A 12,733-nucleotide genomic window follows, 5' to 3' on the forward strand; every position below is an offset into this window, starting at 1 on the left:
TCACTGCCGTCTTCCTGGATGGGGACCCCGAGACGAACCACATCAATGGCTAGTGACATTGTCAGACATGGCCCAGTTGCGCCCTCAATGGCGCTCATGCATCCAAGCTATTGCCTTCAATGCATAGCTCCTTTTCCAACCCCCAACCCACCCACTCGACAGCCCATTGACAGTGCTGGATTTATGCACCAATTTGTCAGCTCCCGTCTGCAATGCGCAGCTACCTCCCCCTCCCCCGAAATCACCGGTGAACGAAACTGCGGCAGCTACAACCACTGTACGACGAGTACGCGGTTATTACAGCTGACAGTGATGATGATGATGGTGATGTAAACAGAAGCTCAATTGAAAGTCATCCATATCTGGTGACGTTAACAGCTTGGCGCAAAAATGAATGATTTTTTCAGCACATCTGCGCTCTAATAATAGAAAGGATTGATTGAATCAATCAGGAAGTTGACCAGCGAAATCCCCATACTAATATCCGACGTACATAATCCATTCCTTCCTTCTTTTTTACCTCCCTTCCGCATATTTGCTTCTCAATGCCGCCGCAGTAGATCGTCAACGGCCCACTCTTTTCATTAAATATGGTGAGCTCAATTTCGTGGCTGTACTCCAACGAAGCATCATTACAACACTGATGTTGCTATCTCATGATGGAAGTCATATGGTCCGAAATGGGCCTTAGACAGCCCTGGATGATTCCCGAAGAGCCTGCAAGCGAACTTCCCAGTGTCTTGTTGATCTGTTGATGTGCGTATAGGTTTGGTTATTGTCTGACATTTGTCCGCAGTGACTTGTAATGAAGAAGAGTTTAAGTGCCGATGGTCAGCGAACACTGCGTATGACGTTGACCCATGTGTGGTTGTAGATGCTAGGCAGTGTGCTTCTTCATGAAGTTAAAAGATACTAGGCTTGTTGGATCCTTTTCGTGGACGATACCGGTCACCTAAAACCAGGTACTCCATCCAGATCAACTAGGTTACCACATTTTCTCTGGGAGCCTTTTTGAACCATAGCAGTTTTTTTCCTTCACTACCAAATTCGGTAGTGTCTCGCAGCGGAGTCAAGTCATAGGACTTGTTTGGTCTTAAAAGACGACTATTCTAGCAGGGGGCGAGATGGTGCGAATTTACTGACCGGAAGGTTCGTGGGTGGAACCAGGTGCATCTGGCTGGACTTCCCACGTCTAGGCTTGGGCGCTCCGGCAATATCCCAGTCATAGTGCTTCGGGTGGAATGGCAGCTAAGCACCGATTAGGTGTTACTTCTGAACGATTGATGGTCAGCGAACACTGCGTATGACGTTGACCCATGTGTGGTTGTAGATGCTAGGCAGTGTGCTTCTTCATGAAGTTAAAAGATACTAGGCTTGTTGGATCCTTTTCGTGGACGATACCGGTCACCTAAAACCAGGTACTCCATCCAGATCAACTAGGTTACCACATTTTCTCTGTGAGCCTTTTTGAACCATAGCAGTTTTTTTCCTTCACTACCAAATTCGGTAGTGTCTCGCAGCGGAGTCAAGTCATAGGACTTGTTTGGTCTTAAAAGACGACTATTCTAGCAGGGGGCGAGATGGTGCGAATTTACTGACCGGAAGGTTCGTGGGTGGAACCAGACCCGTGCATCTGGACTTCCCACGTCTAGGCTTGGGCGCTCCGGCAATATCCCAGTCATAGTGCTTCGGGTGGAATGGCAGCTAAGCACCGATTAGGTGTTACTTCTGAACGATTTATTTTTGTTTATTTCGTCGGATTGGAGTCACTCTGCAGTCAGCCTGGAACCAACCACCTTTCCCTTTAGGATCTATTCCGAGCTCTATCTGAGGCAAACCTTTTTCTTTACCCGGCGGTAAATTATAGAGTTCGTTGGACGGGGAGAAGTAGACCAACACCCCGAATGTATGCATTCTATGCTTGCTGGTCAGCAAACATCTGATGCGCCGGTCGTTTTTTTTAAGAAAAAACTTATCCATTGAAGCAAAAACAGTCTCAGGGCCGGGTACAACACTAATATAGATAAGGACATCTAAGAAGAGACTGAAATACTCTTCCCACAGTTTTTTGACCAGATAAACGCTCCATCAGAGACCATACGGATAAGACGAAATCCCCGAGCTTTTTAGCGTGGGGTAGTGTTTCACTATTAACGGGCTTTGTTGTCCTCTCCTCCACTCCAGGTCTTTCCCATCCCATAAACTTCATCTATCACACCCAGCCGTGGATGGCGCTTGCAATTCTCCCCTTATCTTTATGCATCGAGGGTAAGTTGCTTTGCCAGTTCGTGAACTCCATTATGTACGTGGCATGTAGATGGATTCAAGCCAGTGGTTCTCACTCGCGACGAATGGGGAGTAACTTTCTTGTAGGAAAGTAATACATCCTAGAGGCGATTTCCACTATTCAGGCTCATCTGAATATTCATCGTATGCTGAAAAGCTTAGAAGCACTGTGTGGCTGGCCAGAAGTGCGCGTCTCACGAAACTCCAGGTAGTTCCGAATCCGCGGCCTCCCAGCTAGTAGTCTGAGCACGTTCGGTCACGAGTGACTGATTGGCAATGTGGCTAACTCGTACTTAGACTGGATACAGCATCACTCGTCCGTCATTCACAGAATTCGCATCAAGTGCTAGCGTGCTGATTGATTCCTCGAGTGACGACTTCTCAGATGAATGTTCCACTCGTCGTGTGAGTCATTCTTCCTTCTGAGCTACCTATAGATTGCTGGTAGCGTGGGGAGATTTGGAAATTTCAGTCCAGATTTCGTTCTGTAAGTGGTTCAAAGTACAAGTTAATCACACTTGGTTAGCTACTCGTTAAGGCTTTAAACAACTAGCCGGATAGTCGCGGGTTCATTTGCTATATAAACCATTTAACACCATTTTACCTTCGTGGAAGGACCAGTTTTCACCAATTGGACTATAAATCCGGAACCTCAGCAGCTTTAGAATATGGTATTCATACAACTTCCTGAAGGTATTGCACGTTTAACAAGAGTTAATCAGAGTACTCGAACTCCCTCTGTTATCTCCCAAGTGTTTCGACGTGTACCCACCAGGACAGCAAAACTTATTTTTTTTGCTGGTTCCGTTTCTTGTCGGGACACCACTCATGCGTTGGCTGAAAACTCGACAGTCTATGTCCGGTTTCGTCCTATGGCATATCAATAGACGTAGTCCCGACTTCCTGTCAACCTTATGTTCTGCTTGAAATCCAAGTGAAACTAGCGAAAGACACTCATTTTCACACTAATTTGTTGTCAACGGAAAACTTGACCGAATCCCAGCTGAATTTCTCATTTATCATGCTCTTAGAATATCGTACAAACTGAAACACGAGGTGGCCTTTGTGCAACGCATTCAGATGAATAATATCATCAACGAAAGTTCCCACTGGGATTCAGCTGAGTCTTTTTTGAACCAAATTAACTAGCAAGTGGGTGTTTGTATCAGCGTAGTCGGTTTGAGATTAGCAAAGAAAGTAATCCAGCATTGTGATCTTCGAGATATCAAACAAGCATCTGAATATATGCACACCCATTGTGGTACTACTCGCAACGTTACTGAAAACTTGGGCAACCCATTACCGGTTTCGCCGTTTCTAGGGGTTATCAAATGAGCGTCACACCCAAACTCGCACCACTGTTATCTTCTGCCTGAGCGCCAAATCAGAAGTACGCCATCAACATCTCATTTTCAAAGTAAAATGATGTCAACATTCAACACTACTAAGTTGCTTTGAACGTACTGATAAAAGGACGTCTGTCGTCCCAACTGGGTCGTTATTCAAGATGCTGAAGTATTTTCTCCTCATCTGGTGCGCCCCATAAGAACGATGGAAACAAAGGAAGCTACTCACAAGGTTACTGAAAACTCTTCGACAGCCCATGACCGGTTTAGCCCTTCTTGCGGCGCATCAGGTAGGCGCAGTCCCGTCAACCTTATATTCTACTTGAACCTAAATTGGACTAATTGCGACAAATACACTCTTGCAACTCAATTTGTTTTTTCACGGGAAACTCAAGTGAATCTCTCGTTTGTGGAAAGTAAATAGATTTGCAACTGAGTCTGTTTGTCTCAGTGAGTCCTATTCGGGTTCAAGTAGGACCCAAAGTTGACGGAAACTCGGGGACTGCGCCTACCTGATGAGCCCCGAAAAGGACGAGATCAGTCTCGGACTGTCGAAGAGTTTTCAGCAACCTTGTAAGTAGTTCCCTTTATGAAAATATACTGCGATATTTCGAATATCGTCCCAACTGAATCATGAGGCGGCCTGTGTGCAGCACATTCAGCTGAAGAACACCATAAACGAGAGATTCACTTGAGTCTCCCGGAAAACATAATTGATTTGCATAGGAGTGTTTCGTCGCAACGATGGAAATACTTCAACAATACAGTGCTTACCGGGTAGGCGTAGTCCCGAATTTTCATCAGCCTCATTCTCGTGCGCACGGGTGGCGCAGTTATCCTCGCAAGTATATCATTCACTTTCATTGTCACTTAAATATCATTTGATTCAATGTGTGTGGAGAAATCTGTAGTGGAATGAATCGAGGAACGTAGATATTTCAATTACTCTATTGAAATTAATTCGCATCTATCCCCAAATGCCATAAAAGGTGTCGAAAGGTTCACTATATCGGCAACGCTGGGAGAACGGTCGCAAAACGCTAACCCACAACTTATGAAGCTCTCGGTTGTCTATCTTCTACTCATGAGTACTATTTTCGTGTGATTTTGGATAGTTTTTGTGGAGAAGCAACGACCGCTGGCGCTATACAAGATGCGATGCACGATGTGAAATAACTTGAGAGTTTAGATGATGTGTGACGCCGTGTGCCTATGGACTCTCTTTTTTGTTGTGAATCGTCAGCTGTAGACATCCCACAAATCTGCAGCGAAATTCCAACTTTCGAATTCCCATTCTGTAGTTAGAGACCAGACTAGCCACTCGTTACCGACCTGTCCTGTCTTCAACCACCAGCCGGCAGGTCGCAGATTCGAGTCCCCTTAGAGACTCGTGAGATGAGCACTTCTGATGATTTCGAACACGGTTCAAACACAGTTCCTCTCGGTTCTTAACATAGATCACAAGATGAAATTTTAATTGAGAATTCGAAAGCAACTGAAAAACAGAGTACTATCAAAGAATCAATCAACTGTTCATTTGATTTTCAGGGTAGTAAATCTATTTATATGTATGGAAGCGTACTGTCACCATGTAGTCAAAGCTTAGTTCACTCCATTTGCCTGTTTAAATGTTCAGGTTCCCAATTGGTCAGTTCGAAAGACCTTTTTCGGACCACTGAGTACAGTCAACTGCTTTTGGATCTACTGTACATAAGTCTTGGCGGCTTACTGGCGTTTGGCTTGGAGTGCTCTGAGTACCTGGTCGTCAGCACAGCGTCCAGTTTAACCTTGTCCATTGCCGGTATTCTCAAGGTTAGTGGTTTTTACTCATTGCTTTGGTTAAATATTCTGCCTCAACTGATATCGCACGGTAGAATTGTCCGGTGACCTGGGTGACCTTTTCAAAGGTCGTCACACCGAGTTCTAAGTGCAAACGCGAATCTTCAGCAGATAGCTCGACTTCGACAACAGTACGGGGGGTACTTTAGACGAAAAACGACTGCGACGTAGTTATTGGCTACCTCTGGTACGAGGAGAAGCAGTGAGACCTGTGTCAATGAGGATGACGATCAGTGCGTGCGTTGCATTGCCCAGCCTCAACAGTCCCCGTTGCTCGATACTTTCTGCAACTCGAGTCCTTGTTGCTCAAGTGGTTAGAGCGCAAATTTACTGACTGGAAGATCCGTGGTTCGAACCTGACCTCTGCCTCTCGACTTCCCCTGTCTAGGCGTGAGCAACCTGGCAGTATCCCAACCTTCGTGCTTCCTTTGGGTTGCATCGCAGCCAGGCACCGGAAGGTTGTTGCAGCTGAACGATTTTTTTGCGCAACCGAACATCCGTCTTCCAACCGCACCAGCCTACTCCAACTCCTTCCCTAAGACGGGTTATCAGTGTTCTGGCCGTCACGTAACAACGATGCACGCTGTTCCTTGGTCTACACGACAACGGAAACCCAGTTTTCTATCTCCTGACATCCAAATTGGTGTGAAATGGCGACGAATTCACCTTGCTCTGTTAAAATTCTTTAAACCAAGCCCGATATTTCTTGTATGAACTACGTTAGCTGAGAACATTCGATGGCTTCTGGTATGTTGTCTGTGCGCATCTATCATCCGCTTGATAGATGTCTAGAACAAAAATGCGGTGCAACCAGTTACGCCATTCCGCTACATAGGGTACGCACTGATTCTTCGGTTAATGTGCTGTATGTTTTCAGGTCTGTATCGACATCCTGAGTTTCTAAATTGAATTTCTCACGTTTGAGTTCATTGCATTAGAATGTAAGCTTCTCATAATCTCCTCATATGGCAAGATGGTTCAGTGGTTAGAGCGCGAATTTACTGACCAAAAGTCCGTGGTTCGAACTCGGCCTCTGCATCTCAAATTCCCCTGTCTAGGCTTGGACAACCTCACAGTATTCCAGCCCTCGTGCTTTTCTTCTGGTGGCATTGCAATAGGGCACCGAATGGGTGGTAGAGCTGAACGACTCAATTGTCCGTTGCAAATATACTGTACCTCATTGCGGTGTGGCCCACTTAGATATACGGGAAGGGTTTCACTTTGCCGCGTGCAGTCAAACCAGATTAGTCACTGGGTGCAGGTTTGATGAACGCAGTCTCCCAGTCCTCCAGGTTTGAGACTTGACCCGGCACGGTGACTTGTTCCTTAAAAAAAACTTGTACTATTGTAGCAGCATGCCTTCCGGTCAGGCTTTTGAACCAAGCGTTGGTTGAGAACCGAATCGTCTCCTTTTGTAGGTTTGGGGGCCCTGACAGTGCCGTAGTTCGTGTACAACCACCATTCCCACAACTAACAATACTGACACATCGGCCGTTGCGCGGTGCCATCAGCCGACTCGCCTTACTCGCTACATACAGCAGGTTGGTGGGCGAAAACAGACCACCACTGATGCCTCCCCTCTTTTTATTTCACATGTCCTTACTTCTGCCTCCATTCTTAGGGAATAGCAGGCCAGTTCGCTTCCATTTTCGTTAGCCACAGTATCTGAAGCCACCACCAGAGTCACTTCGATGTCATCTTCATACCCCAACGCTTAGTTCATCTTGCAGCACTCTGAAACAAGTTGGACAACAGGCTGCTCTTGCATGCACACTGGACTCGCCTTCTATTTATATGTGCTGTCTCCGAAACAATGATTCAAAACAGTTGTTGAGCTGATCTCCTTATCGGTTTCCTGTCACATTCGGTTGTGCACTCGGATTTCAGAGGCTGCTCGAACCGGTTCTACTGGGGTTACTATTTTCCTTAGCCACCGAGCAGGAGGATCTCTGGTTGAATGGTTGACCGTTGATAGTCGCCTCTATGTTGTTCGCTTGACGTCTGTGAGAGCTTCCCGTAAATGTGCCTACAACCGCTGCCTGTTAGTCGTTTGTACTTACGCCCCAGCAGACGGTTACCGCGATATACTCAAAGACACCTTTTATCACGTTTTGAGCTGCTTGTTGAAGCGGCCTAAGAGCTCAGATATTGTTGGGATTATCAAAGATATGAATGCGCGGGTCGAAAAACTTAGCGCTGCTGAGGCTAAAGGAGTGGCACTCCAGATCGTGGAACACATTCCCACGTTTGATTGTAACACCCATAATATGGATGAATTACCGCGCTGGAAAGGTAGTTCCACTTGCGTTGAATTGCTGTGTAGCTCAGCGCAAACGCGAAGAAGAAGACCAAACCATCACCATCCTTAGTTGATTGTCCGTGATTACCCGGTCATACTGAGTCAATTGGAAAGCCGGTACTCCCATTGTGTGCTCGTAACACATAGTATCAGTCAGTCGGTCTGGTCTGTACAGTGGTGGTCACAGCAAGTCACCTTTAACATCAATTTTTGAGCTTAACACCCAGGAGTTTCCGAAACGTCCAGTCGCGCCAATTACAGACCCAAAGTAAATCAACTACAAAATTAAACTTGCTCCAGGTGGACTGTTGGACTTCATTGTTAATAAGCCAAATTCATGTCAACTCCTTTGATGTTACACAATAGGCTATGGCTTGGTTCATTCTGGTCGGTATGTTGGTGGCCATTTCGGGTAGACCGGGGGCATGTATTACTAAAAGACCAATCTCAGGTCACACACGCATGACTCATTCTGGTTTGACTTATCCTGATCTATACTCCGATGGTCATTAGACGGCATCTCCAACGCCACCGCCATTTGGCGTCCACTGACGGAGCGTTGTGTTCACTGAGCGCCAGTAAGTGTGGGCGACTGTGGTGAGAGGATCGAATGAGTGAGCTGTCGGTTTCCAATGCTTATGGTTGTAATCTGTCCCTTCTCGACTACCTCTAGGCTTTGCTGAGTAACGTGGTAGTTTGGGTACCATGGCGACGATGGATCGATGGAACTCCGCACCTCGGCGGTTTAGTTTGACGTGAACTCTGGCGGTGGTTAATGGTATAATGCCCCGTGCTGTTGTAACTCTGGTCTAATTCCAGGTACCTGTATGGTTCAATAGAACGTCGGGGGCGAGATGGCCCAATTGGTTAGAGCGCGAATTTACTGACCGGAAGGTCCCTGGTTCGAACCCGACCTCTGCCTCTCGACTTCCCCTGTCTAGGCTTGGGCAACCTGGCAGTATCCCAGCCCTCGTGCAACCTTCGGGTAGCATGGCAGTTAGCCACCGGAAGGGTGCTACGACTGAACGATTTTTTTCAATAGAACGTCGCTAGGAAACACAAATTTCCGAATTTTCGTGACTGATTTCTTGTTAGAAGAGCGAACTTCCGTAGTTACAAGATGCTTCATGGTCTTACCAGGACAAAATGCTCCAGGGTTGAGGCAACAAGATTAAGCTGTTACTATACTGCTTCCAAAAAATTCGTGAACCCGTAGCTCCTCGTAGGACCGCCTTCACTCGTTTTCTAGGAAGACTACTGTAGTGATTCGCATTTCCCCTTACGTTTTACAGAGTTGAGTTCACGGCACTGACTATAGTTGCCGTGACTTATAAGGGGTAATTTGCACTTCTTTCATAAGCTCCCTCTTGGTAACCAAGCTTTACTCATGCTGAATGAGTTTATCGTAGTGGGTTTTGCTGCAACCGACTTCCAGAGCGTGCATAAATCCACATTTCCGCTTGGTTTGTTATCCTTGTCATTCTCACCAGAGTTCTCCCCCTCAGTTCTTGCAACGCTCAGATGTCCATCAATATATGTTGTCTTTCCGTCACATTTCAGGAAGTTTGTACCCTGTATTTGGCCGCAACCTTCAACGGTGATCAAATTTCCCCAATCAATATGCTGGGCTTTGTCATCTGCATTTTCGGAATCACGCTGCACGTTTTATTGAAAACTATGCATTGTACGTCCTTATTCCCATATTCAACGCTCGCTTTTGTCATCACATCATCCTTGAGGATTGCGTTTTTGTTTATGTGCCTTTGATATCATATTGAACGAGTGTCCTGGGGTAAAGTCCAACAGTCTATCGCTGTTCCACCTATACTGCCAGAGTTGTCACCTATCCGCGCACACTGATCATGAACTATTTAAAGCTCCATTTCGTCCCGAGATACCCTATCCGATGACTCTATCGCCCTTGTGTCCGACCTATCAAATGGGCATTAGATGTGCGATTTAGCGACTGTTTTTCTGAAGTTCTCTTTGTTCATTTGACTCTACCCCCGAAGTTTTCCTAAATAATTACTCAATCGGTCCCAAACATTTTCCAGTTGATTAAGAACTGCTGCGTATACTTATTTGAATCCGATTGACGAAGTCGTGACACAACTGAACGTGACAAGAGGAGGTGAACATAGGACACAAAAAAGCAAACAGTCGAGCAACAATGTGAAATTACGGACTCAGTTGAGAGAATAATTCATATTATTTTTTATTGTGCGTCGCTCCTGATAGAGTCTGAATGAAATTGATGATTCCGGTGTACTACACGAGGATAATGGAACTGCATCCTGAGGTAGGAACATAGTGTATCAAAATGCAGAATGTGAAGGGCGGGTCGCATCCACACGGCTTCACAACCTATCTCTTTATATCGATACGGGCCGAAGAGGTTGGCAGCTTCTGCTAAACTTTGAAGCCAGTTGGTGTGTCTGGATGACGATGCTATAGAACTGATTTTGTAAGCGCGTTCATTCGCCACTCTGTTATCAACAGATAAGTATGCCAGAGTAACACTCTAATAACCTTATTAGGAGATTGGACCTCCGTTACCCCCAGGACTAAACTGAAGGCTGTGTGACAATCACGGAATCTCATACCAGGCCGGTCAATGAGTAAAGGTGCGGATAGCAGCCTCCAAACTTTTTCTCGAGCGAGCCTATGGCTTGGCTATACAGTGCGCTCACATTTACGGGATAACGAACAATCTCCTGATCTATGGACTCTTGGTTAATCGCGCCAGCCAATCAGCGAATCTTCAATTCGGCGTTTGGTTCGTGTATCGGAACTATGCAACAGCTAAGCCATTTCCAGATTCTCAGGACGGCTCAACAGTAGATTGCTGGATTGTTTGCACACTTGGTGATACACAACCGGTTTTGAGCTACCAAAAGGTATCCACGATCCGGTAACAAACGTGCGAAAGTTTGAAGAGGGAGAGTTATGAAAATGTTAGTTACACAAACGGATTTATGCAGGCCTGTTGCCGTTGCCGAACGGCTCTTATTGTTGGAAAACGTTGATTTGAATGTCAGATGTCTAACGCCGTGAACAACGCAGTCGTGGAGTTTGAGTCGATGTTCCATGTAGATCTTGCTTCTCATTGAAGGACAAGTTGCATTCGTCTATCAAGTGAACGAAGGCTTGGGTTGCCAATTCTACCAGCATAATGCCCGTATACCAACAAAATTTATAAATTCTCGTGAATACACACAGCACAACCACACAGCGGTAGAATGACCGCCATGGCACATATTAAGCACGGTCGTGCACTTTCGTCACGTAGTGATTTGCTCAGTTTACAGTACTGCATAAAACACCGAAGAGCGTGAACTTTTGCATGATAGCATAACTACATCGTCTTGCTCTGACCTTTATTAGAGAAGCACAGTTGATTAGTTGATTGCTCCGTCAGGAAGAGACTGGACCTTACCGTGGTGTGACGGNAATCGGTCCCAAACATTTTCCAGTTGATTAAGAACTGCTGCGTATACTTATTTGAATCCGATTGACGAAGTCGTGACACAACTGAACGTGACAAGAGGAGGTGAACATAGGACACAAAAAAGCAAACAGTCGAGCAACAATGTGAAATTACGGACTCAGTTGAGAGAATAATTCATATTATTTTTTATTGTGCGTCGCTCCTGATAGAGTCTGAATGAAATTGATGATTCCGGTGTACTACACGAGGATAATGGAACTGCATCCTGAGGTAGGAACATAGTGTATCAAAATGCAGAATGTGAAGGGCGGGTCGCCGTGCGCTGAACAGTGCCATCCAAAGGGCTTCACAACCTATCTCTTTATATCGACACGGGCCGAAGAGGTTGGCAGCTTCTGCTAAACTTTGAAGCCAGTTGGTGTGTCTGGGTGACGATGCTATAGAACTGATTTTGTAAGCGCGTTCATTCTGCAGTCTGTTATCAACAGATAAGTATGTCAGAGTAACACTCTAATAACCTTATTAGGAGATTGGACCTCCGTTACCCCCAGGACTAAACTGAGGGCTGTGTGACAATCACGGAATCTCATTCCAGGCCGGTCAATGAGTAAAGATGCGGATAGCAGTCTCCAGACTTTGTCTCGAGCGAGCCTGTGGCTTGGCTATACAGTGTGCTCACATTTACGGGATAACGAACAATCTTCTGATCTATGGACTTCGTTAATCGCGCCAGCCCGGATAACTCAGTGAGTCTTTAATTCTGGCGTTTGGTCGTGTATCGGAACTTCTTTAATTCGTTTGGTCGTGTATCGGAACTATGCAACAGCTAAGCCATTTCCAGATTCTCAGGACGGCTCAACAGTAGATCGCTGGATTGATTGCACACTTGGTGATACACAACCGGTTTTGAGCTACCAAAAGGTATCCACGATCCGGTAACAAACGTGCGAAAGTTTGAAGAGGGAGAGTTATGAAAATGTTAGTTACACAAACGGATTTATGCAGGCCTGTTGCCGTTGCCGAACGGCTCTTATTGTTGGAAAACGTTGATTTGAATGTCAGATGTCTAACGCCGTGAACAACGCAGTCGTGGAGTTTGAGTCGATGTTCCATGTGGATCTTGCTTCTCATTGAAGGACAAGTTGCATTCGTCTATCAAGTGAACGAAGGCTTGGGTTGCCAATTCTACCAGCCCGTATACCAACAAAATTTATAAATTCTCGTGAATACACACAGCACAACCACACAGCGGTAGAATGACCGCCATGGCACATATTAAGCACGGTCGTGCACTTTCGTCACGCAGTGATTTGCTCAGTTTACAGCACTGCATAAAACACCGAAGAGCGTGAACTCCTTGCATGATAGCATAACTACACCGTCTTGCTCTGACTTTATTAGAGAAGCATAGTTGATTAGTTGATTGCTCCGTCACGAAGAGACTGGACCTTACCGTGGTGTGACGGTTTGCGCACCTCAGCGATCCATTGAGCTATACTGGAGAGTGTCCCGCGA

The 12,733-nt window shown here is 45.9% G+C and overlaps 1 protein-coding gene across 1 annotated transcript in view; it reads left to right on the plus strand.

Moving 5' to 3' along the window:
• The window catches only part of T265_08414 (hypothetical protein), a gene marked incomplete at both ends in the record, with an annotated part of 30,137 nt that overhangs the window by 11,720 nt on the left and 5,684 nt on the right, over positions 1–12,733 (plus strand). The window contains 3 exons of the mRNA XM_009174213.1: positions 2,185–2,268; positions 5,269–5,444; positions 9,331–9,454. Of these exons, the coding sequence (XP_009172477.1) occupies positions 2,185–2,268; positions 5,269–5,444; positions 9,331–9,454 (384 nt within the window). The remainder of the gene's footprint in view (positions 1–2,184; positions 2,269–5,268; positions 5,445–9,330; positions 9,455–12,733) is intronic.

The sequence above is a fragment of the Opisthorchis viverrini genome (genome assembly GCF_000715545.1).
Source record: "Opisthorchis viverrini unplaced genomic scaffold opera_v5_220, whole genome shotgun sequence".
Lineage (NCBI taxonomy): Eukaryota > Metazoa > Platyhelminthes > Trematoda > Opisthorchiida > Opisthorchiidae > Opisthorchis > Opisthorchis viverrini.